The sequence below is a fragment of the Lytechinus pictus genome, chromosome 5 (assembly GCF_037042905.1).
Source record: "Lytechinus pictus isolate F3 Inbred chromosome 5, Lp3.0, whole genome shotgun sequence".
NCBI classification, from domain to species: Eukaryota; Metazoa; Echinodermata; class Echinoidea; order Temnopleuroida; family Toxopneustidae; genus Lytechinus; species Lytechinus pictus.
The window spans coordinates 46,106,365-46,132,771 of NC_087249.1; the positions used below are offsets into that span (position 1 = coordinate 46,106,365).

Consider the following 26,407-nt stretch of genomic DNA (forward strand, 5'->3'; position numbering starts at 1 on the left):
TGATATTTATACTCTTAATGGATTCTAAAATATAGTCCTTGATTTCCCTGTTTAGGGTCAATATATACAAAAAATTTTAGCTTGCGCTTCGCGCTCGCATTGTTTGTTTAGCGAGACAGTTATTATCATGATTACCAAAAAATTGCTTATAATGTCCCTTTTATGCTCTGAATATCAAAAATTTTCGGCTCGCGCTTCGCGCTCGCACTATTTAATCAGTGAGATACATATCCATTTAATGGCACAGCATGTCCTTCAAATATCTCTAATAGGTCAGTATACCTGACAACTGAGCGCGCGAAGCGCGCTCCCTAAGTGAATTGAAATTTGTGCTGGTGCCCCCCCCCCCCAATGCCGTGACCGGTATGCCACTGTGTACAGCTATAACCCATTTGGAGTTTTCATGTAATAGGGACTAAGCCCTGCACAATCGTATAGAATTAAATTCTAATGCAGGATTATTTAACTGCATGTCATTTTATATCCTGCATTGACTCTTAAACATATAGGGCCTATAGGAAGAAAACTTCCTGAATAGAAACATATATAGATTTGGGTAAAATAACACATATTTTGGATAGCTAAACTTGATAAATACCTCGATCTTTAAACATGCCAAACAATGTCAAATGATAAAACATGTATATATTTAGTCCAGACCTAGCTGCCAACGTCTGGGAATGAAAAATTATAGTGGCCCGTATTCTGAAGTCGGGTTTAACTAAAACTCAGGTTTAAAGTTGTGGTTTAAGTATGGATAGCCAATTGTTACATAAATCAGTAACAGTATAGAGATCGATGTCATATTTTAGCTCAAAATTGGCTCTCAAATCATTCATAATTGTCCAGGAGGTATAAATATAATTGTCTTCACCATTGAAGAATCAGGAAATAGCACAGTAAACATGGTAAATATAAGAAACATACAACTTAATAAAAATTTTGACACTTTTGGCTTCCCATGATTTTAGCACAGAGTTAGACCATGGTCTCAGTTAAACCTGATGAAAAAGTGTATCCCCCCCAAAAAAAAAAAGTGTATTTAATAATAAAAATGCGTGGCGCACTCGCTCATCACGGCGCTCAAGCTGCATGCCTGCAAGCTAAAATGCGCGCTGCTCTTGCAGATGAAAAAAAAAACATTTGTTTCAACAAAATGATGGAAAAAAAACAAGTTACCTGAAATTACATTGATCTATATAATAACCATATTTATTAATGTCTCAAAACTTAAAAGTGTTAAGGTGTGTTGCATGACTATATCTATGCACATATTTTGCCTTATATTTTGTTAACTGCTGACTCCAGCCTGTTAAAAAAAGAGAGAAAAAAGAAAAGAAAAGAAAAAAGAGATAGAAACACTGTATATATACCGTAAATTCGCTTTTCATCAATCAATAAATCACAAATCAGCATATAGCGCATATAGAGGGCCTCCTTTTTGTGTCACCGAAAATAATCCAAAATGGACGCGCCCATGGAGATAAAGGTTCCCTTGAACGACACCAAAATGGTGGTTCATCCGCCTCCAAAGCCGGTAAATCATTCACAGTTGTAATTATAATACGATTCTATGTCTTTTTTGCTACGTCCTTATGCATAATTAGCACGTGGTAGGGAGTATGAACCGAATTGAAGTTGAGTTGCCAGTTGGAGAGTGTAGTGACAGTGTACCCTCGCAATACTGTGAGTGAGTGTGAGTGCGATCGGCTTGGCCTTGCCCTTGGTCATTGGTGACGTGTGACTCTGACCTGTGTGACTGTAAAAAAGCATGCATGTGACTGAGCGCTGCAGCTGCACTATACTCTACAGTCTACAGATTTACAAAATGAACCTGATATTGATAATAATGTTAGAGTTTGGTCTATGACTCCAGACTCCAATATGGGAGGCAATCTCTCCCATCAAATACTACTATTAGAGACTTGCTAAGCTGAAAGTTCTTTTGTTCTTTTGCAAATGAGTTGCTTTGCAAAAGAAACAACAGTCAAGACAACAATAATAAATTAAAAGCTTAATTTTTCCACTCAAAATTTTTGTCTCACTGAGTCTGACTCTGAGGTCAGAAGCCCATTTGTTTTGTCTTGTCTACAGTCTTGTCTTTCCGTTAATGCCCACAATCATAATTATGGCATATGAACGTCAAGATTGTTGATTTGACCTGATATTTTTTTCCGGGACCGGCAGGTGCAATACACCGGGTGAACACCCTACTCTTTGACGAATGGTGTATTGACTAAATTGGTTTTAACGTGCATAGGTTGTGACTCTCCTATAGTTATGGGACCAACATTTGCGTCCTTTCCATTTTTTCCAATGGAGTGTTTTCCAACTGCATTCACACCTGCACTGAATACAGTGGTGAGGCACACTAACACACACACACTATTGCGAGGTTAGTATATGCTATACGAACCTCGCACAACCAACGTGTTTTTGTAGTGGATTTTAGAGTTGTCGTTAACATCGCTTCATAACGTGAATGATGTTAGCTACTCACCAGGGCTTTTTCTGGTAGAAAGCGTTCCATTATCAATTTTTAACATATTTTTTTAATTTAAAAAGGACACAAAAAAGAGCAAAATCGCTTACCTCCGCCTGGAAAGTGGCTTAGCACGTCTCTTCCACGGAAATAAAAGGAAGGTCGTTGGTGGCGCTAATACAGTTCGCAACCTTAATTCAGCTTGGTGGTATTTTTTAAACTAGATTCATGATTCATTGTATGCGCAATTCCAATAATTTGATAAAATAGAGACCCCAATAAATGCAATAACTTAAAAAACATACTTTTTATTATTTTTGCTGACGATAATACTTTTTGGAAAATATTCAAAACGATGACAAATTAAACAAAAAATATAGAAATTTCTATGTACCTTGAACAAAGCCCCGCAAGTGCTACCGTTCGTTTGTCAATTAACGTTCCACCAAAGTCTTTACAGTAAAAAGATTGAACACTTTGCTGACTTCACGTAACGCTTTGCATCGATTTACGTGTAAGATAATTTCTGTGTCTAGTCTTTCAATTGTAGTGTCTTTGATATGAAGATAAATCGCGCGCCCTCTTTCGCTCATTAGACGAAAAATTTGAGAGCTAGAAAGGTAGCTCTCGTAGTTTTTCAACGAGAAGAAAAATCAACGCTTAAATGACGCATTTTGAGGGATATTCATCAAATTATGAGGAATTGACTTCACATCGTTTCGTAAGTTTCGTAGGAGGACTTCATTCTGTAAGTCCTCGTATTAATTTTTCGTAAATTAAAGTCATTTGTTGAATGCGCCGTGCCTTCAATTATTCTGTAGTCGGCGGCTGAGATGTAGCCGTGGGTGGCTAACACACAACGCTATAGCATCAGATTTTTTGATCTTATCAGAAACATGCGCTCTAACCGACTGAGCTACATGTACGCTGTGTGTGGATGACAACAAAAATCCTTATCAAAACAAAAGAAGACAAGTCAATTTTTAAAGTAGACTGTGAAAATGGGTAATTTTTCATGAGGAATCTGCTTATCTTATCACATTTATTTGCCGCCAAGGTAATCCTTTTGAAGCAAATGTAAACAACCAAAGGAAATTGATCTCTTAAACTGGAGACTGTCTCTGAAATTGGATACCCAAATTCTTTACAAAAGTCTCTGATATTGGAGATAATCTCTCTCACAGTCTGAGACAGTCTCCCATATTGGCCGTACGCCTCTACTGTATGATAGCAATGGACAGAACACTTGAGTTGAGGTGAAAGCTTTCCATTCAATGAGGCATTCATTTCAATTTTCATATTTCACTGAGCAATGCATGGATGAAAAATCATCACTTGTATCAAAATAATCAAATTCTCTGCTGAATGGAAAATGGCGAAGGTGAATTGCACATGTGTGGAGGTCTGCAGCAATTTTAGGTACAGATTTTCTCACCGATAGAACAGTAGTGATCATTTATTATATAAAAATTTTTTTTTTTTTTCCAGACACTGGATCTTTCCAAGTTACCGGAACAAGAAAGAATACGGTAAGTAAACTGGAGGGTCAAAGAAAGAATACCGGTATCACCGACATTCACCCAAACCTTTGTATCAGTCGATTTTGGTCAAAACTATCAATTTTGAGATTTTTGCAGAAAATGAAAGAACAAGTCCTACTCTTTATGGTTCAATCTTTTGGCAGCAATATGGGCAATTTACTTTATGAGATAAGCAGAGACTTACAAGGCAATGGCACACAAATTTTTGTATCAGTCGATTTTGGTCAAAACTCCATTTTGAGATTTTTGCAGAAAATGAAAGAACAAGTCCTACTCTTTATGGTTCAATCTTTTGGCAGCAATATGAGCAATTTACTTTATGAGATATGGGGAGACTTTCAAGGCATTGCCACACAAATTTTTGATAAACTGCAAATCCATTACATGGAAAATTTAGTCATTCTCCTCTCTCCCTCCCTCCCTGTCCCCTCGTAACTCTCTCTCTTCTACAGGATTCAACATCAGAGAATGCATGAGAAGCACAAAGGCCATGAAGCGATGCATGCAGAGATGATTTTAATCTTAATAGCAACACTATTTGTAGCACAGATACTTCTCGTCCAGTGGAAACAGAGACACTTCAAATCATACCAGGTCTGTCTTATACCTCGGTCACATTTGCTCTACGGCGAGTCGAAAACAGCCGTTTCATCCATTTTTATTCAGACCATGTATATATATGTAGCTATTACCAAAAAATGTTAAAACGGCTGTTTTCGACTCGCCGTACAGCCGCCGTAGATCAAATGTGACCAAGGTATTATTCTAAATTTTCTAGCATCCTTCTTTCAGGGATATTGTTTGGAAGGAGCTTTATCTCTTGTAATTTATGCAAAACTCATTGATGGGTTCTGAAACTTAGAATGCTGTTTGTAACATTCCACAGGTTTGGCTTTGAACTTTCATACGGCACACCACTCTTCTGCTGAGGTGATTTTCAGAAGCCTGATACCAGTGTGAATTGCTATATAAATTACAAAGCTCATCAATATCCATTTTATTTTAAGAGGCAATATGATCCATTTTACTTTCAGCATTGATAGAATGTTTCGGATTTTTGTTTTGCTTTTGGTAAATTTGATATGCATTGGTTGTAAAATTCTGTTTCTGCCTATAAATGGCTTTACTGTGTGATCCTGTGTTTTTTTTGCTAATATTGTATTTGAACACTCAGTATTATTTAAAATGTGGTTGATAGCATACATTTAATCTTCCTTGAATCAACTTGCAGCTTTTGTTTTTGTTTTCAATAGGTGTTAGCCCATCCCTTTTCTTGTTGTTCCTGTTGAGCTGCAGGGGTGGGTCCAGCAGGATATTAAAGACACTGTAGCTTATAGGGGTTGACCATTGTGCTCAAACAATACATCCCCTGAATGAAATGGTGCTGTATTCAACTTGGCATGGCCAAATTGAATTACAAGAATGTGGCCATTACTTTATAAGTCTTAGAGTCTGTGTTTCATACATGAAAATGAAAGGCCTTTATGCCATCAGTAACCCAATAGACTGTCAGAGCCTGATCGGGTTAAACAAAGTGAGCATTGGGGTAAAAAATTCATGTTTATAGTCTTATGATGTAATCACTGCCGGATCTGTCATTGATATCTAAAGTTTCTACATGTAAAATCCATATTTGTTTATCTGGTAAAGTCCGGAAAGTGACTGGAATGACTCACTTTCGAATAGGGGTGTTGAACACTGCTGTTAGGGATGCCACACTTTTAAGAAATACCGGTATTGATTTGGTCCTATTTTGACAATCATTAGATTGCCTTGAGTTTTGTTTACAAGTAATTATAGATGAAACACCATTTAAAAATACAAAAAAATATTGGAAAATATTTGTCCAGGAATGGTCATACCGCATTTTTATATTCATGTTTAAGCAAATTTGTTAGTCTGTGAGAAAATTTAAAAGTTGTATGTTCTATTGCTAGAGCAATAAACTTGGAACAAAAACATGCTGAGCTATCTCACTAGCAAAAGACCTAAGTATAAAACCCAGATCAATAAATATTCATATGCGAAAGTTGAATTTTAATATTGTCAAGGATGGACAAAATTTTATCAGTTACGGATATTTGCATTATGTTGCAATGGTATGTGTAGGAGATTTCTTGTGTTAATTGTGTTTTATCAGTTTGGAGAGATATTTCATTACATAAATCCAATAAATGGTATTGTAATTCATAAATATATCCCCAAATATCCCCTCCCCCAACTCTCACTCACACGCAAGTATTTTCATGCTCCATTGATAAAGTCTGGAGGGGGCATTGAATATTGCACCGTCCGTCCATCCCCCTAATTTGTTTCGGCATGATAATTAAAAAAAAAAACGTTTGACAGATTTGAAATATTTTTGGTGTGTAGGTAGGTCACAGTAAAATACAGGTAATTTTCAAATTTGGAGTCCTCAAGTCCAAGGTAAAAAGTTACAGCTCATTACATACATGTATGCGGATTGGTTTCTGGCTGATAAGTTGATAAATATTTGACGGAATTAGAAATGTTTTGGTTTGTATGTATGACACTGAAATACAAGTCAAGTTCGAATTTGGAGTCTGTCGATAAAATGTCAAAGGTCACGGTACTCACAGCTCATTATATGTGCAAAATAGTTTTGGGGTGATAACTTGATAAATATTTAACAAAATTAAACAAAAATTGGTATGTACATGTACGTAGATGACAGTAAAATACAAGTCAAGTTCAAGTTGGAGTCTGCAGGTCAAAGGTCACAGCTGGTGCGAAATAGTTTCCACACGCTCAATGAGACAAATAATGCTTACTGACTGCATTATAGCTGGGACATCTCTGTCCTGTTGACAAAGAAAATTGGGTACTGGGCTGAAATATCAATTTTAATTGGGGTTATGCCCATCTGTGACACAAAATGTCCATCTGTGATGCCAAATGTCCATCCATGACACTGGAAATGTCAATCTGTGACAAAACTTTTTCTCCTTTTAGTAAAAGGTAAAGCTTGCTTCAAAATTATATACATACATGTATGTCAGGGAAGTCAACTTGTTACACTACCAGTCACAATTCTATGACTACCTGTTTACCTGTTTCACCAGAGAACAATATATAATCTACATTACATGCTCAAGGATGTTCAGAGCAAATAAGAAAGAGAAGAGTAAAAAAAACATACATTCCGGGTTTCAATTTTAACAATGAATACGGAAGTAGTTTCCTGTATGAAACAATGTTCAATACCCACTAGGATTATTTTTCATAGAATATAGGAAAGTTATGAATACTTTAAGTATTCATTTAGAAAATGTCCTTGATTTCTTTAATGATAAAAAATTATATCAGTAAATATACCGACCCCAACCTACTCCCCCATCCCCCCTACCCCCCCCCCCCCGATGATGATGTAATATCTTACAATTTTTAACATGTAATTAATGCCTTTTTTTCTTGCCTCTCTTTTCTGATTTTTCAGATGGCAACACTGTTTGGCATGTGGGTCATACCTCTTTATTTCTGCGTATCTATGCATTGGACCCGATTTCTGGTCATATGGGCCATCTTTTCGTTTGTTACCAGTATTATTGTTTATAAAGCAACAAGGAAACCTTTGCCGGGAACAACACCAAGGTATGTACTGGGACCAGTGTATTTCTGTCAGGGATATGATCCGCTTAGACTTCGTCTGGCTCCGCGGTATCCCCTCTGTCAATAGACCAATGACGGTCATTGGGCTCGTAATGGTAGAGGTTCGACCAACTGTTCTATGGAGGAAAATCCAGCTGAGCGTACGAACGCGCCAGCCAATCACAATAGCCCAGGCTAAATAGGGTTATAGTATAAAGGCAAATACTTAATTTTGTACATTTATTACAAATTAATTGTAATTACAAATTATGAAGAATAGTATTTCATTTCATGTCTATTTTGAACAATAAAATATGGATTCATTTTTTCATATTGTGAGTTCTATGATGCAATCTTGTAGTTTACATCCGACTCTAAGCACATGCAAATTTTTGCGGCAATCGCGCGATCATTGGTTGAGATTTGAAGGGGATGTGAAATTAACCCCCCCCCCCCATAAAAACCTGATTGGAAATAGTCCAATTAAAATAGGGTTAAAGACATGATTTATCTTCAATATCTTGAGTATGCAACTTTTTTTTTTAGCTCAAGCTTTGCATCACCTTGCAGTTTGTTTGTGGCGCAAGTAGTGTTGTGTGTCTACTGGGGAGATTGAGCTGGCGCTCTCTTCCCAGCTGGGCAGGCCGCTAGCAAGGGGCTGGGACAAGTGCAATTTTGGTAATGACTTTGACACTGCCAATACAAATTTCTTTTATCTTCATTTGAGTACATCACCTATGTAAATGGAGGTTGGAGGAGAGTGATATTTATCGATGCTTGTGTGAACAATTAACTTGATGGCTTGCTTTTGAATTAGAATCTAATTTAATTTTTATGAGCCATGTTCTTATTCATATTTTTTTCAAAAACAAAATTTGAGGAGGAAAGACTCATCAGATATGCGCAGATTGCAGCAGAGAGCGTCTAGAACCCCATAGCTTTTAGGGACCCTGGCGAATAGGACTTTGTGCTTGCTCTGTGAGCTTGTGACATGCACAACTCATGTATAATTTTCCTTAAAACAAATTTCATCCCCTGGGTCGATTTGCCACTTGCTTCCCTGCTTCAAGATACCTCTGCGATGGAATAGTACTTTGACTGTAAACTAAAGTATTTCCAAAGTAAACTATGATGTCTACAACTAAACTTTGATGTACATGTACTAGCAAACTTGTTGAAGTACTGTAGGATCCAATTGTAATGTAATATTTTTATCCAACACTGGGACCTTTTCTTTCCTCATGGACTGAAATTAAAAAATTTATCAATAGTTTTGTAGATTTTTTTTTCTTATTTCAAGATACTTGTACTTTGTTATCTGAAATTCTGTGATTGTAGTGTGACTACATTTCTTTATAAAAAAAAAGAAATACACCCATGCTATAAAACACCCTAGTTTTATACAATGATTGAGTGTAAGTTGAACATGATGAGATATTTCTTTTTACTCTTTTCATCCAGCACTTTGATTTTATTTCCATTCAGTATTTCAGTTAACGTTTATTTGAAACCAAATTTCTTTAACATGCATTTTTCTGTGTTTTTTTTCCCCCTCCCCATTCACAGATTAGTATACCGTTACTTTTACTCAATATACAAAATCAGTTATGGACTCGGAATTATAGGGTACACAATCATAATGCTGACATTCGTGGGTTTAAATCTCATCTTGATGATCAAACCTGAGATTGCAATGGACTGTGGCATGGTGTTCCTGTTTTATGGTTTATACTACGGCGTGCTCGGCAGGGACTTTGCAGAGATCTGTTCGGAATCGATGGCATCACACATTGGTGTAAGTCGGAAAGTTTTCCAACGATTATGCAGTATGCCCAGTTTGTTTGTTTTATTTTTCACCATGCGTAACAAAAATAAATTGACAGAATTTTGTGTTACATTGATAACAATACATAGTAGGAACTGTGTTTGAAGTGCAGAGTCCCTTAAATAAAAAAATAGGTAAGTAATTCGTTTGAACTAAAACATGGCTCGAAATAAGCATTCATGAAACAAAAACTAAATTAAAACAAAAGCAAAAATGATGCCCTGATAGCATGTTAAGATATAGACATCATTTGCATCTAATAAAAAAAATCATAATTTACCTCAAAATTATGAAAAATATTTGGAAAAAATATCATTTACAGTATTCTGGGAGAAGTAAATCCTTCAGATTCTTCTTGAATAATAAAATATTGTTACAAATTCGTATGTATAAAGATAATGAAGTCCAAATGTTAGTTCCTACATTTCTTATAGGTATAGTTAGTAGGTTGTAAAGAACTGAGCTCTCTGTGCACATCACTACCAAACTTATCCATAGTGGTTTAACTGTTTAAAAGTGTTCATTTGGTATACTGAAATCTCTGGGCTTTGTGTGGATAGTATGGAAAAAGAAGGGGTTTTGTGAGCGTTTGGAGAAGGAGATAATCAACAGCAGCCAGGGGCCCATGACACAAAGCTTAGCATTGATCATAGAATATTTTTCTACGATTGATTCCATTGGCTACAATGTACAATCAATCTTGAAAATCAAGCATACGATTACTGTACGAGCTGTTATTTTTGCGTTTTTTTTCCCCGCAGATTTCGCGAATTGCAGATCAGCCGCGAAAAGATTGACACATTTATTAGTAAGTGCCAATATCCCCAACAGCAAAGCTTTCCTATTAAAAACATCATGTGTAGTGAAAAAAATGAGATATGCACCTCTGTATGTACAAAAAATAAGGTGTAGAAAGTACAGTTAGTGATTCAAAAAGTTAGCTAGAATTTCATTTTTTTTATTTCTCATACAAAATCAAGCCTAAACTATTTTCTCACATAATTCTATTGATATTTATTCACTCACTGTAATATTAAAATGTATTTTCCATGAAATAATTTGATTTTGTCATCTGATTCACTATATACACACGTATTGGCAGCTATTTGCATACACATTAATATTCATAAGTCACATGACCAGAGCTTTTTCGGTGTAAGATTCTGTAAACAAAATTAAACATTTTTGCACTGAAACCAACTTTTTAAAAAGTGAATCTAACACAACACAACTTCAAAAGATTACTCTTACAGATCAAACTGTGACATGATGAATTTTCAGATCTAAAGGTACAAAAAAGTGAAATTTAAGCCACTTTTTTCCACATTTTGTAACTGTTTTTACAGGAACCTAATTATGTACAAAAAACACATCAGCATAGGGACTTTGAGGAGCATAATTGTGCACATGATTTGCACTGGAAGTGCATCTTCAGATCACAAATTCTGTACACGAAAATAACAGCTAGTACAGTAATCACTAACCTTTGTGTTACGGTACCCAGGGACAACAGAATGATTACCTGTAGGACTAGCAGACACTGCATAACAATGGAACCTCAATTGTGCAAGATCCTGGTGGATCAAGCAATAACAGGATGTTGCTGTTGTATTGAGCAAGAATACCTACTCAACCATGCCTAACAGTCAGTCGGCAAGCCCCTGCGTTAATGAGCAAATGAGCAAGATTTATCCAAGTCCTCTCGTGGCTGAATTCATGTCCCTGCAAAATCTCGTGAATTGTGAGAATTTCTTTCTCAAAGAATTTAACCACTTTCTCCTTGAGTAATATTGATTATTTTTGTACAATGGGCAAGAGTAAATGTTACTCTTTTATATTGGTCATTTCTTTTGAATGGAATATTTTGATAAATACATGTAAGTGAATTTTTTACCTGAAAAGATGCATCAAACAGAATTTTCTTCATCTGTTTTCACTCGCAAATTGTGCAACATTTTGTGTTTTAGGCACCAACATTATTTATATCATCAGAAAGCTCAAACTCTATACTTTCTTACAATGTCACTCTTGATATGTGGCATCTTTTAGATGGGTCAGCAGCCAGCTTTTTCCATTAAGATGCAAGACGAGATTTCTGAAAAATCTGAGTAACATAAAATCCAGAGTTCTGATTGGCTGAATAATGTTTTCAACGCAACAGGCGCGGGTAATTTGAAGAGATTACCACATGGTGAGTGTGACCTTGCAGAGGCCCAGTGAGGGGAACATTGGAATTTGCGTGGGTGTGTGGTCTCTATGACCAATCAGAGCGCAGTATTCTTGTTTTTGAGCTGCTAAATGTACTTGGCCTATGAAAAGCTGGCTGCTGACCCATCTAAAATACATCTTCTTATAAAATTATATCATATTAAAACTTAGATATTCAGCTTTATCATGATTTAAAAATCATTTGTGCTCAAACAGAATTAAGTGTGAAAACAACAACTTTTGTTGCATGAAAAAATTATTTAGTTTCATGTTTTAGATCAAAAGTTTTTCCTATATTACAACATCCTTTTAAAAATCCAAACACATGACCTGAAAGAATGATTCTTCTTCTTTACAAAGATACCAAAAACATGAATTTTTGGTCAATATTTAGAGCAGCAATGGCCGAATATAAAGAGGTGTTTTGGTTCGCACCAAGCCCATTAACTATGCAAAAACCCTCTAGTCATGAATATCACTTGGATAAAAGAAGCTACTTTTTCAGGGCTTGCCGACTGACTGCTAAAACATGACTAATCAATGTTGTAATGTATCTCTACTCTCCCACTTATACCATGGAGCTAGTGTTAATAGCTCCATGCTTATACACTGCCATTCCTACATAAACACTCAAAGGATTATTGTTTCGAACATGAACACCTACTCAACCATGCCCAAAATATGACTAATTAATGCTGTAATCTACCCTTGCTCTCCCACTTATAACACTGCCATTCGGATATGAAGACACAAAGGATTATTGTATTGACCAAGAAGTTGCCAAGAACACCTACTCAACCAAGCCCAAAACATGACTAATAAATGCTGTAATGTACCCCCACTGCTATCCTACATAAACACATAAAGAGTTATTCTATTGAGCAAGAACACCTACTCAACCATGCCCAAGACAAGACCAATTAATGCTGTAATCTACCCCCACTCTCCCATTTATACATGCTAATCCTAAATGATTATAAAAACATCAAGAGTTAGTGTTGTATCAATTGAGCAAGAACACCTACTCAACCATGCCAAAAATATGACTAATCCATGCTTTAATGTTCCCCCACTCTCCCATTTATATACACTGCCATTCCTACGTAAACACAAAGGATGATTGTATTGACCAAGAAGTTGCCAAGAACACCTACTCAACCAAGCCCCAAATCATGACCAATTAATGCTGTAATCTACCCCCACTCTCCCATTTATACATGCTAATCCTAAATGTTTATAAAAACATTAAGAGTTAGTGTTGTATCAATTGAGCAAGAACACCTACTCAACCATGCCAAAAACATGACCAATTAATGCTGTAATCTACCCACACTCTCCCATTTATGCACTGCCATTCCAACATAAATGCACAAAGGATGGCTTGATTTATACAAAAAAAGTATAGAGGATTCTTTGGCATCAAAACCACTAGCTTTCCATACTACACCACACAAAGCTCAGAGATTTTTGTAACAAATTTTTTTTTTTGAACAGTTTAACCACTATGGATAAGGTTGGCAGTGATAATAATACCACAATGGGAGTGACAATTATGCCATACTAGGCCAGAAACAAAAAATTAAGTGATGTTTATATTTCACTGCAATCATTCAAAAATTTTCTTTTTTTAAATAAATAATAATCATGCAACTTGTATAATACTCATAGATGTCATTATTCAATCATAGTTCCAATAACAAGGTTAGAGAATTGTTGTGACAAATAACCTGGCAAATAAACCTAGGGCCTGTTACATAGAATGTACATTCAATGTTGCGGTTAAGCTTGTTACTGTATTGTCTTGACAAATCATTTACAAAGTGGTAAAATTTTATAGAGAGTCCCAGAGGTACAGTGAACATAGAATACCCTCAAAGGCCACATTGCTATTATGCTGATACAGATAAAGAGTAAGTGTGGAGCAAGACATGTACAGATGAGGCCAAAAGTTTACATACACCCATGTAATTCAGTGAAATTTGTTTGCTTTCCAAACATCGAAAATTTACTATATCTTCAAAAATGTAAAATACTACCATGACAAATTTGGTATCAAATGAAAGAGCATATTAAGCTCTTCACATGATTGGGATGCCGTTGGGATTAAAGTATATTATAGGTGGAATTTCCTTTGAAGACAAAAACGTAATATTTGTGTCAAATGTATTTTATTGTTTGTTATTATATTTTCAAACATTGTTTCATAGAAATAAATAAATGTCAAATCTATGATTTATATCACATTTTCTATCATATGTCACCACTGAACAAAAAAGTGTATTCAGAAACGTTTGTGTTGAGAAGTAACTAGCCCAAATATGAAATGTTTTTGTCAAGTTTTTATTTTCAATTTGTCTAAAATATGAAGATTTTTTTTAAAAAGGACACCTGAATTTTTTTCAGCTCCTGATGACAAAGCAATGTGATGAAGGGGTATGACATACTTATTTGTTTGATATCAAATTCGTCATGATAGCACAAATATTTTATAAGATACAATCAATTTTATGATGTTTGGAAAGTGTCAACTTTTCTTTGAGTTTCCTGAGTGTATGTAAACTTTTGGCCTCAACTGTACATGTAATTATCTCCATTCATCCCACACCAAGCAAGATAAGGCTGGTGCACTCTATATGATCTGTTTTGATCTGATTTTCAAGGATGTCATTAAATCCTTTAATCTGAACATTTCAACCTATAAAATCTTTATGATCAAAGTTCTGAATAGTGGTAATAATACCTTAAAGGTAAAAGAAAGTAGTTGCAGCGATCATTTCATGAGAAAGTCTTTAAAATCAAGGTTAAATGCTACCATATTATCTATATAGTTCTGGTACATGGAAATAAACTTATCTTTGTGAAATCATGAAATCTTAGCTGAAAACCGATACTTCTGATGATAATGAACACAAAAAGGCATACGTGGGACAGTGTATGAATATTGGTTTGAAAAAAAACCCAACATATTATGGAATTCCATGCTCATTTGTCTAATTTCCCAGCAATTACAATTTTTTCCAGGGCAATTTGGCACATATTTTTTATTTCTACATACAAACACTCGGAATGGTCATTTTATTGGATGATGTTCGAACTCATTTTGAGATCGTTACCACAACTTGTATATATCTTTAATTGAAATTCAGTATAATTATGAGCCTGCCTTTAATAGGAATTTGATTGAATCATATCCATGGACCTCCCACCATGCGAGACAACGCCCGGTGCACACTACACAATCACTTCTGATCCAATTTTTAAAGATATTGTAATAGCATTCGCTATCCACATTCCAAGCAGGTTCCCAAAGTGTTGCAAATGGAACTGACTACTCTCAATCTGATTCTAAAACACTTTTCCTCTCATCTCCCTTTACAGTATTATACAAAGACTGGTTTACCCGGTAGGGCGTTGGAACCTTATATATGTGCAGTATGCGGTCTCACTATGAGGATACCGGACGAAGATGAGGAAGGAGCAGAAAGGATATACCAGCTGTCATGTAGTCACAGGTAGGTTGTGCCATCGGCAGATCTAGCAGCGAAGGCACAAGCCCACTGCCGTGGATGCAGGTCTCACCGTTGGTAGATCTAGGGGCGGAGATCAAAGCCCCGGCCTTGCTATATTTCTCACCATGCCAAAACCTAATTGATTTCCTCAGTATTTTATTGTTTTTTTTAAATAATTATTCTGTATTTCTTTGTTTTTTGAAGATTTGTTTTCTATTGTTTTTTCAATGAACTTTGTTGGGGACCCTTTTGGGATCATAAATAGCATAAAGTAAATCCATTTAAACGGACAAAAGTAAAAATAACCATACAATTATGAATTTTTGGTTGAAAACAGAATTTGCATTGACTTTGAACACGGAATCACCTTTTTTTAAAGCAAGTTTGGGTCTGACATGCACTTGCAAAATGTTGTGTAACTTCGGAAGTGCGTATCCTTGCACCGCAAGTTTGTTCTCAAAAGATGCGCAAGATTTGAAAGTAAAAGTCGCTGAGCAGCGCGGTCCAAATATTTTGTGCGGTGGCGTACTGACGAAATTCGTTGGGGGGGGGTCAATATTCACCCCCCAGTTAAGTAAGGGTTAAAGTTCATTTCTCTTTGCTTGCCGAACATTGCAGTGCAGTGTTGATGTCTAAATTCAACCCTCAGCATGAAGGAGGGAATTTTGTTGTGGGGTTCACTAACCTTTGAGCACAGCTGTACATGCATAATGAATGATTGTTTCCAATTACTGTACTCACTTTCCATTATCTCAGCTTTTTTAGTGCATGTGTAAATTCTTCCAGTTATTTCAGACAGCGATAAATGCATACATGTAATTTATGGTAGAATATGTTTATGTTGCAGAAAAAGAGGGGTGAATGACTTCAAGCTCTACAGGTTTATGGCTTTATGCATGAATACTTGTCTGAAAGTGAATTTCTATTATTAGTTAAATGCTACATTACACACATTGCAGCAGTTTGAAACAGGGGATCATTATAGGGTTTGTGTGTTGTGTACTGTACTAGTACGTGCAGACAACATTAAGCCGTTATATTGCTGAATACTCCAGTTTCTATACTTCGTACAGGGGGCATGGGAAGCATTTAAGGAAATTACTTGTTGGACATTTTTATCCAACAAATCCTGTTTTATCTGACAGCTACATGTACCATACATGTAGTTGCAGTGCTACTCAGCAAATCAAAATTAAGCAAAGTTGTCAGATCTGTCAACTATTAAAAAAAAAAAAAATTATGTTCATGAAGTGCTGTACTAGCCAACATGTTAAACAACATTCCATTTCATTATATATTTCAGTGTTTTTTTTTTTTATGGAAGTGTTATTTTATGCTTGAAATTGAAAAGATAAAGTCTACTTTATTATTTCAAGTTGTTTTTCTTCACATTTTTGTTTTTGATGCAGGTTTCATGAGTTTTGCATACGTGGCTGGTGTATTGTTGGCAAAAAACAGACGTGCCCTTACTGCAAGGAGAAGGTGGACTTAAAAAGAATGTTTAAAAATCCGTATCCTTTTTTTGTAATGTTTTGTTGTGTCACATGTCAAAATGTGTAGTGTATGATAAATTAACAATTGCAATGTCATTATCTTGGAGTTAAACCATTTCCAACCGCTTTTTACTGCTGATATTCAATAATTATGATAGTTACATATAGCAATAACTGTTCTGTTCAAAATGTCCTATAACTCATGTTAATCAATGCTATCTGTAACTATTTCTGTTGCAGCAGTATTCTCTGATAAACTGTACTCCACCTACATTTACGTCTTATGCCAAGCTGATTCCAACTTTCATCCCATCTTAGTTTCAATATAAACTTTCATCAACATTAAGGGGATTTTTTTTGCAATCCTCTGCCATTCAGTTCTTCAACATCAAAAGATAATTTCTTTATTTTGTTATTTTATTATTGAGTTGTTTTCTTAGCTAGTCAGTCATCCAGGCCTTAAAATCTGGTAAAGTTCCTGATCATGAGGGTGGCCGGATTCACCACGCATTTGCAGAAATTACCCCTCCCTTCTAATCTTTTCTATTCTCATAAAAATCCAAACACACTACTAAATATAGTAAATTCTGAGCTAAAAAAGGTTACTCAGTGGATAAGAGCTAACAAACTATCCCTTAATCTAAAAAAAACCAAATACATGTTATTTAGTAACTCCATAGACACACTGCCCGCAAACATTGTGTTTGATGATACCCCTTTAGAAGTTGTTTCGTTTATAAAGTTCCTAGGCATAACTGTCGATAACAAACTTTCGTGGAAATATCACATTTAAAATATTTGTAAAGCGATTTCACGCAACATCGGCATAATAACTAAACTGAAATTTCATTTTCCTCCACGAACCTTATTAATGCTATATTCTTCTTTAATATTACCATATTTGAACTACGGCATTCTTGTTTGGGGCAATACCCACCAAGTTATATTAAACAGACTTCTTTTATCACAAAAGAAATCTCTCCGTATAATCAACCATTCTTCATTTCTTTCACACACAGACCCATTGTTTGCTGAAAACAAGCTGCTAAAAATAAATGATCTATATCTGTTTCACTAAGGCCAATTTATGTATAATAACAATTCACTTCCTCACGTATTTGATTCAATGTTCCCTCAAAATCGTTCATTTCATCATCACCCTACGAGACAGTCTAATGAGTTCCATTTACCTCTTTTAAGAACACTGTTAGCTAAAAAAACATTTCTATACGATGGCCCGAGATTCTGGAACTCCCTTAGTGAAGATATCATTAAAAGCCCATCCCTCTGTTCTTTTAAAATGAAACTTAATAAAATAATTTTCTAAAATCATACAGGTCATCATTTCCTCAATTTTAAATAACTATATCATTAAATTCACCATTTCATGCCTCCTTAACTTATTATATTTTTTTTTGTGGTTATTATCGGCGCGTTGAAGTCCTGCTCTATTATCTTTCTTTATCTCTTTTCCCATTTTATTTTCATTTCCCTTGTGTGTGCTTCCATGTTTTCTTGTTTCTTGTTCTTTGTTTTTTTGTTTTGCTGTTCCCTGTTTTGTCATCTTCGTATCTGTCTTTGTAGGCAATTCTAAAATAATTATTTAGAGGGGTCCACCTAATACAAGCACTGCTTTTTAATGGATCCCTCCATTTTCTCAGAATTTTATTTTAAAATGGTTATGATATTTTGCTTATATATAATTCTCTGTTTTGTTTTGCTTTTACTTATAGATAAATATCATATACTGTACATGCCTGAATTTATTTTGTCTGTATAAGTTCACTGTAACTATTTTGACCACATTACTTTGTTCTCTTGAAAATGAAATAAAATAAATTGAAAAAAATTGAAAAATTGATTATGGAATGTCTCCGAGTTTAGATGGAGTAATTATTAGACCACAATTACTCTCTTTTCAGGTAGGTGGTGTTTTCTTGCCAGTTATGATGTATTTCTCCTGGTTCATATCTATTCCATAAGCATCTTAAGCATCATAATCTATTAAATGACAAGTCCACCCCAACAAAAAATTGATTTGAATAAAAAGAGAAAATCCAACAAACTAAAATAAGAAAGTTATGACATTTAATATTTTGCTTAATTTCATAAAACAGTTATGCACATCCTGATCGGTATGCAAATGAGGAGACTGATGACGTCATCCACTCACTATTTCTTTTGTATTTTATTGTATGAAAAATTAAATATTCTAATTTTCTCCTGATTGTCAAGTGAAACAACGATTTATTCCCCCCTGAACATGTGGAATAAGCATTGTTCAAAACTCTATGGTTAAGTCAAGTCGGTCCTTATTGTCAAATCTTTAAAAAATGAAATATTATATTATTCAAACAATAAAAAACAATAGAAATAGTGAGGGACATCATCGACTGTCTCATTTGCATGTCACCGAGTTGTGCATATTAGTGTTTTGTGAAAAATAAACGAAAGTTTAAAACGTCATAACTTATTTTACATCCGACTTTGATGAAATTTTCAGTGTTATGCTAGTTTGATTTTTCTCTATTTATTCAAATCAACATTTTTCTGGGGTGGACTTGACCTTTAATAAAGATGGAAAGTGTACTCTATGTAAAATTTACTATTTATTCAAATTTATTATTTTCATCATTTCTTTTGTGGCACACATTTTTTTGACATCACCAGACAATTTCTCATCGGATTATCCTCGATATTACTGATCTTATGAAACAATTATTTAACTATTTTTAGGGATATTACACAAACAGTACACTGAAAATTAAGTCATATATTGGTTTTATATTTCAGGCTTTATCAACAAGGATTTATCAACAAATGTGGAGATTCAGCACTAGTGTTAAAAAGTCTATCATATATTTATTTGTATCCTTGACTGGTATAAATCAAACAGATGGGAGCGTCCGCATATGCTATTCGGACAGCTGCTCGATTGGATCAGGTATTTGGTTGCCTGGCAACCAGTTATATTCCTCCTGGTGCAAGGATCGTACTACGTATTAGGCCTTGAGTAGCGGTGAGCTACCGGTTTTATAGTATCATTAAATATTTGCTACCAAATGCTGTCGGGAATATTAAAGTATAAAGGACGTATTCTACATTGAAGTCCCCAGTTTTCCTTGAAACAGTAAACAGAAAAAAATATATACCGGTATATATAGAAGATTAATGGAATTTAGGAAAAATACAGAATTTAACTTAAAATACTTTTTTTTTGGAGGGGGGGGCAAACCTTATAGAGCAAAAACATTAAGCAAAACAAAATCTAATCAAACAATTTTGTGCATCAGCAAAAAATTAAGAACCAAAAGGAAATCAAATTTCTCCAGTTTATTGAAATATGATTTGAGTATTTAGAATTACAAACTTTGTACACACAGCATTGTTGACAAACAATACAGTGCCCCTCCAGTCATTTTTTCCTCTGGGTCACGGTCAGCCACTGTATATGTTTTGTACAGGTCGCTGAAGAAAACAGAAGTTCAGATTTAGAACTCTGAAGAAGGTAGAACAGAAAACTAGGGACTTTTTACTTTATGTAGGTGGGTGTTTCATGAAAGTTGTCAGCACTGACTAAATTGTCAGTGCTGACAATTTCAGTGAAATTCTTGGTTTTGATTGGCTAAAGGCACTGGCCTCTGACTGTTACTATGGTAAGTGTTGGAGAAAGACAACTTGTCAGTGCTGACAACTTTCATGAAACGGTCCCCTTGTGGGGCATTGTGCACTGCACGTCCTTGTTGAGACATAGTGTGGCAGAGAGTGGTTGACAATAACGCTTGGCAAAGTTTTGCTTACGTGGAAGTAAGCAGGTGTGAGGTTGCCAAATTAAAAATGTCACTGAGGCAGTTGGTAATACTGTATCCTGTCAGCAAAAAAAAAAAGAATAACCAAATTCCTGATTGGTTAATTCAAATTATGATTACACAAGTTTGTTGACTTTGTTATCAAGTTTTTAAAATTTTGATTTGGAAGTAGGTCTGCACATTTGTTAAACGTAAAACAGTGAGCCGTGCCACACTGTGTCTGAACATGCTTTTCAATTTGTATTATCTACCAATAAATTACAAATGAACTCATTTACTGTTTTCAGCATTATGGGAGAATGGTGGTTACTCGTAAAAATCACTTTTAAGTGAATATCTTACAACCTCAGGCAGAGTCTTCATATTCTTGTTATTGTCTTGTGTTTTGAAAGTTCAAGTGGCATGGTCTCATAGGATGTAGGGCATCGCTTCTCAATTGTTGGTCTTCGTCCCATAATAAATCTGCATAGCCTTTCTGATTAGCCATAAAAAATGAAATAACAATATAATGAAAGAAAAATATTTGTCAAATAAGTGGGAGATCTTGGCTTCAGCTTGCTATTAAAAAAACTAACACCAAATCAAACTTGCATAAAATGGAAAAAAATTGATAATCATGTTTAGAAATTGAATAGTCAAATGAAAATGGGAGTTGATATTGGTAGATAATTTTGCTGTTGAACAAATTTAATCACTTATTTAATTCTATGATATTTTTTATCGTTTTTCAATTTGAACGTATTTGTTTTTTGCCTTGACATTTTGAAAGGACGGTTCCAAGATAATGAGAATGAAAACCATTGTTGGATGGGCTTTGGAGTCAGAAAAGGTTGAGAAGAATATCGATATTAATTTCATACCAGCAAATAACGTTTACATTCACACCAACAATACTGATCGACAAACTGATCAATGATACATGTATGTCATTAAGAATAGTGTAATATATTTTGTCATGCTGAAGTTAGATGTCCCTGTGTAATCGGAGTCTTAGCCCCCCCCCCCTCCCATGAGGGAATTGCATGCCTTGTAAGGATACATGATCAATCATTGTTGGAAATATCTACTGTTTCTGTGGTCTGTTGCAGAATAAAGGCCATTTATTTATGTTCTTTTTTTTTGTCAAACTCTTTGTTTGTATTTTCTTATCTATTAGTGTTGGATTCATAAGTTATCCATACATGTAAATTGTCAAATACTTTTTTTCTGGTATTAATGACATCTCTTCTTGGCCAATTCTAGTTGTTTGGTGTCGAAAGGGATTTTCATTTTCCATTATGATAAAAATATCTTTTGGAAAATTTTGAAATATTTGCTTTTTATTTGGGATGTAATGAAACATGAAATAATTCACATTGAACTTGTGTAGAAGAGGGGCACAGTTAGTTAAATAAAGTTAGTTGTATCATATTAATAATGTCCCTGTAATAAGCAAGGATACATGTTTGTATCTCTTAAACTTGTTAAAAACTCAACAGGAACTTGCCAACAAAATATGCACATAACTGTAGCCAATTGTAATAAATCCCATCTTGTTTTGTGTAAATTATCAAAGAATTGTACTCAATGTTCTTGCAGAATTGTCTTTAAAACTCTATTCAAACGTCACTCAACTTAACAGCTAAATTTGCAGCTGCCAACATAATTAGTTTTAAGAAGCTGCCTATTTCTACAAAGCACAAAATTATTTACACCTGTGATGTTGTCTGTTCATGTTCAGGAAGACGCGTAAAAGTTTTCAAAGAAATTGGAAAGCGAGAGGATGAAGCGACTGGGTTGTCTTGGGGTGCTCTGCATTTTCATAAGTGAAATTAACAGATTTTGTGGACACTTAGGTGAATTTTGTCAAAATTTTCAGTAAAAAACGCACCCCCATGCTGCACACGGCCATGTTTCAGGCATGGTCAGACAAACAAGAGGCTCGCAGGCTGTTAAAAAAGTACATACCCCCCCAAAAAAGGAAAAGGTCAACCATTTTTGTAGTTGACATCTTATTTCACTTTTTAAATTTTTGAACAGGCAAGTATTGACTGATTCTACCTCCATGGTAGACCGTTTTTTTTTCTACAGAACAAAATTCTTAGCAAAGTGAACCTGACTCCTAAGTAAGCTTGAAAGGGTTTGTCATGTGAGCTTGACTGTTGTAAAAGAGTTGAAACTATACCTAAAAGAGTGAAGAATTATTTATAAATATAGTTTATATGTATGTATGGCAATGTTACACTTTATTCTTAGTGTTTGATAAGAAATAATAAATTGTTGTCCTCAAACTTATTTGTTTCTCGATTATTCCAACCTGTTGCTCTCGACTGCCGCCCATTTCTTGTGTCATTTCAGCATTGTACATAATACATGTATTTCGTAAAGCTGTTCATAAGATTAGAGCGACTTAAGTTTAAGAACGACTGGTGACCCTTTCTTACATGCTAAATAATCACCAATGAACATTTAATGGTGAATATCATTTACCACAAGAAAGGATCACCAGTCGTTCTAACAGTCACTTCTTAACTTATAAACAGCTTTATGAAACAGCCCCCAGGACTGGAACATGTTCTCGGGTTCTTGTTCAACTACATTGGTCATTTAGTATTTAGCATGAAAAATTGTTAACCAGCCATCAGAGTCATGCATCACCCACAAACAGAACTTATGAAATGGCCCATAGGATACAAATATAACTAGATTGCCTTTTCCTTTATTTTTTTGTTTCGTCTGAGCTTGGTGAAGCCATGACGTGTGAATAATACCCGGGAATAATATGAGATGTGAATAATTATTTACTATGATGATTTGTTAGTGATGAAAAATACAGAGCCTGGATTTTTTTCAATGGTATTTGTGATCTAGTATTTGAATATTTACTATTGGTTGATTACAGTTTGGGACAAAGGGTATAAACAAAGAGTTAAGCTATTGATTATGTGAGCAATAACTGTGACTGATTGTAAAGCTGTGTATAAAGTTATGCACAACCTTTTGAACATCCGGAGCATGACGAATGATGAGAGAGAGATAGAAACGGGGATAAATGATGAATAAAGAGACGGAGAGAAAGACAGATATGTAGATGGTGTGTAAGGAAATGGAGGGGGTGGTAGCACGTAAACAAATGAAGTCATTGACAAGAATCATTTTGTTACAATAAATGAATTTTAATAATTTATATATTTTTTCCTTATACAAAAAATATCAATCATGATATAAATATGAGACATCGAATACATAATATTAATAGTTGATATGTTTTCTTTTAAGTTGTTTAATAATTCAACTTAATTATTCAAAACAAAATGCTTACTTGGGCAGCAAGGATATTTGTTGGTTGAAGTCTGAGCCGGTAGACGAGGCCTCATTTCCACAAGTGCTAGACGGGTCGCAGAATTTTTTTTTTTTTTTTTTTTTTGGGGGGGGGGGCTGACCATGCAAAAAATCACAATCAGATGGTAATTTTTACGTTTTTGTACACGATTTTGGAAAAAAGTGGGAGGGGGGCTGAAGCCCCCAGCCCCCACTTTTTTAAAGTAGGAGTAGTAGTAGTACTGGTGGTTGTGGTTGTGTTGGTGGTGGTAGTATAAGTCAGGGTTGGTGCTTTCGGGGCAGGGGTCACTGCCACTATAAGTCGATAATTCTCGGTAGTAGTGGCCAGGGGCGGATCCAGAACTTTTCAAGGGGGGAGGGGGCACATTTTGCTGATGATAATTTGACAAGCAAGAAAAAAAGGAAGTAGTAGTATTAGTAGTAGTAGTAGTAGTAGTAGTAGTAGTAGCAGTAGTAGTAGTAGTAGTAGAAGTGGTATTAGTAGTAGTAGTAGTAGTAGTAGTAATAGTAGTAGTAGAAGTGGTGGTGGTAGTAGTAGTAGTAGTAGTAGTGGTAGTAGAAGTAGTAGTAGAAGTAGTAGTAGTAGTAGTAGAAGTAGTAGTAGAAGTAGTAGTAGTAGTAGTAGTAGTAGTAGAAGTAGTAGTAATAGTAGTAGTAGTAGTAGTAGTAGAAGTAGTAGTAATAGTAGTAGTAGTAGTATAGAAATGGTATTAGAAGCAGCAGCAGTCGAAGTGTAGGCAATAGAAACAAGTAGAAAGAATAGGCCTGGTACAGATGCAGTGGTAGTAGTAGCAACAGCAGCATCAGGCTGCAGCAGAAGTTGTACTATAGTAGCAACCACAGCCGCAGCAGTAATAGTTGTAGTATTATGTAGTAGTAATAGAAGTAACAGTAACAGTAGTAGTAGTAGTAGTTAGTGGTAGTAGTAGTCGTAGTAGTAGAAGTAGTAGTAGTAGTAGTAGTAGTAGTAGTAGTAGAAGTAGTAGTAATAACAGTATATAGTAGTAGAAGGAAGAAGAAGAAGTAGTAGTAGTAGTAGTAGTAGTAGTTAGTGGTAGTAGTAGTCGTAGTAGTAGAAGGAGTAGTAGTAGTAGTAGTAGAAGTAGTAGTAATAGTAATATAGTAGTAGGAGTAGTAGTAATATAGTAGTAGCAGCAACAGTAGTAGAAGTAGTAGTAGTTGACACCATGATATAGGTAATATCTACTATCATTCCTCATCACCATTATAATAACGTCAGCCGAAGTATAAATATTAGACAGCGGAAAGATACAACTTAGCAAGATAGACATTATCATTGTGACCATTCGTCGTTTACAAACTCTTTTCCTTATAGGCTAATGCATGAAATTCTCTTTACATTAATAAATTTTCAGATCTTTGGCTTTATGATAAAGTTAGATTGCAGCAGTTAATGAATCTTCTTACAGTGTAGGAAAAAATAAAGTTATTTTTTTATTACAAAATAACATCAAATTATGCATCAAACATGTACATTTAACAGTTTAAAAATGCCATCACTCATTTGACCAACTCCGAAGTCATGCTGTCCTACATATGTAGGCCTATTAGTCCAGGATAGAAGAGGCATAACCTTGTTTTTTCATATATACAATATTGTTTGAAGGTTTCTTGTCAATTCGAGGGTGCTGATTACGAATCTGAATGATGCCACCCGTGTAACCTTGAGCATTTTCCGCAAATTGGCAAAATCCAATATGGCCGCAAAAATATGCATATTACCCATTAAAATCATAAAATTGTCAGCAAATTGGCTATAAAATGTATGTAATTGTGTTGCAGGAGTGAAATACTCTCTGGAAAAAAAACCACATTTTTGGACAAAATATTTATTTCTTGATATTCAAAATGGCCGCTACAGACCTCTGTATACCCTATGAATATGAATAGGGACAATTATTTTTTCACATAAATGATCACTAAACTGCAAGTAATTGTGATCTATGGACGAAGTAATATATAAAAATCATCAATGCTAACATGATATATCATTTATTATGTCATGTATGGGGAAATTGTTGTATTTAATATCAAAATAGCTGCCACTGGCCCAAATAGTATTATTTTCTATGGCGAAGGGGCCAACAAAATTGCACTAAACTGCATATTATTAAGAGAAACGAGTGGAATACTGACTAAAAACACAATTTCTAACGAAATAAATTATTCAATATGCCATGTATGTGATAAATGCTGTATTTTTATATTCAAAATGGCCGCCAAAGGCCCTTACAGTATTATGTACAATGAGAAAGAGGACCAAATAAATCACAAGAGTGAGCACTGAAATGCATTTATTTGTGATGAATAAATGAGATATTGTCTAAGAAACATAATTTTTAACGAAATATATCATTCAGGTTTAAAGTTTGTGTTTAATTCTGTGTTTTGACTTTAAAAATGGCCGCCATAGACATTGATTGTATTATGCACAATGCGAACTAGGAAATAAATTTTCACACGAGTGAGCACCATAAATGCACGTAATTGTGATCTATGAGTAAAATATTGTCTGAAAGCATAATTTCTAACAAGATATATACAGTTGTCCTCAAAATTATTCATACCCCTTGTGGAAAAAAAAATCTT

General features: G+C 34.9%; 1 protein-coding gene across 3 annotated transcripts; it reads left to right on the top strand.

Moving 5' to 3' along the window:
* The first annotated feature begins 1,430 nt into the window (after positions 1-1,430).
* LOC129261256 (E3 ubiquitin ligase Rnf121-like) lies at positions 1,431-23,314 on the top strand. Of its 3 annotated transcripts, none has more exons than XR_010293485.1 (9): positions 1,431-1,537; positions 3,971-4,011; positions 4,476-4,617; positions 7,481-7,635; positions 9,199-9,427; positions 15,044-15,177; positions 16,584-16,685; positions 19,564-20,054; positions 20,353-23,314. XR_010293485.1 is itself a non-coding variant. In XM_064099097.1 (8 exons), the coding sequence occupies exons 1-8, from the start codon at positions 1,466-1,468 to the stop codon at positions 19,682-19,684; spliced, it is 996 nt and encodes a 331-aa protein (XP_063955167.1). In that variant the 5' UTR covers positions 1,431-1,465; the 3' UTR covers positions 19,685-23,314. The 3 variants fall into 3 exon arrangements, 1 of the variants encoding a protein (XP_063955167.1); XR_010293484.1 differs by having other exon boundaries at positions 19,564-20,462; positions 20,543-22,746; XM_064099097.1 differs by having other exon boundaries at positions 19,564-23,314.
* The last annotated feature ends 3,093 nt before the right edge of the window (positions 23,315-26,407 follow it).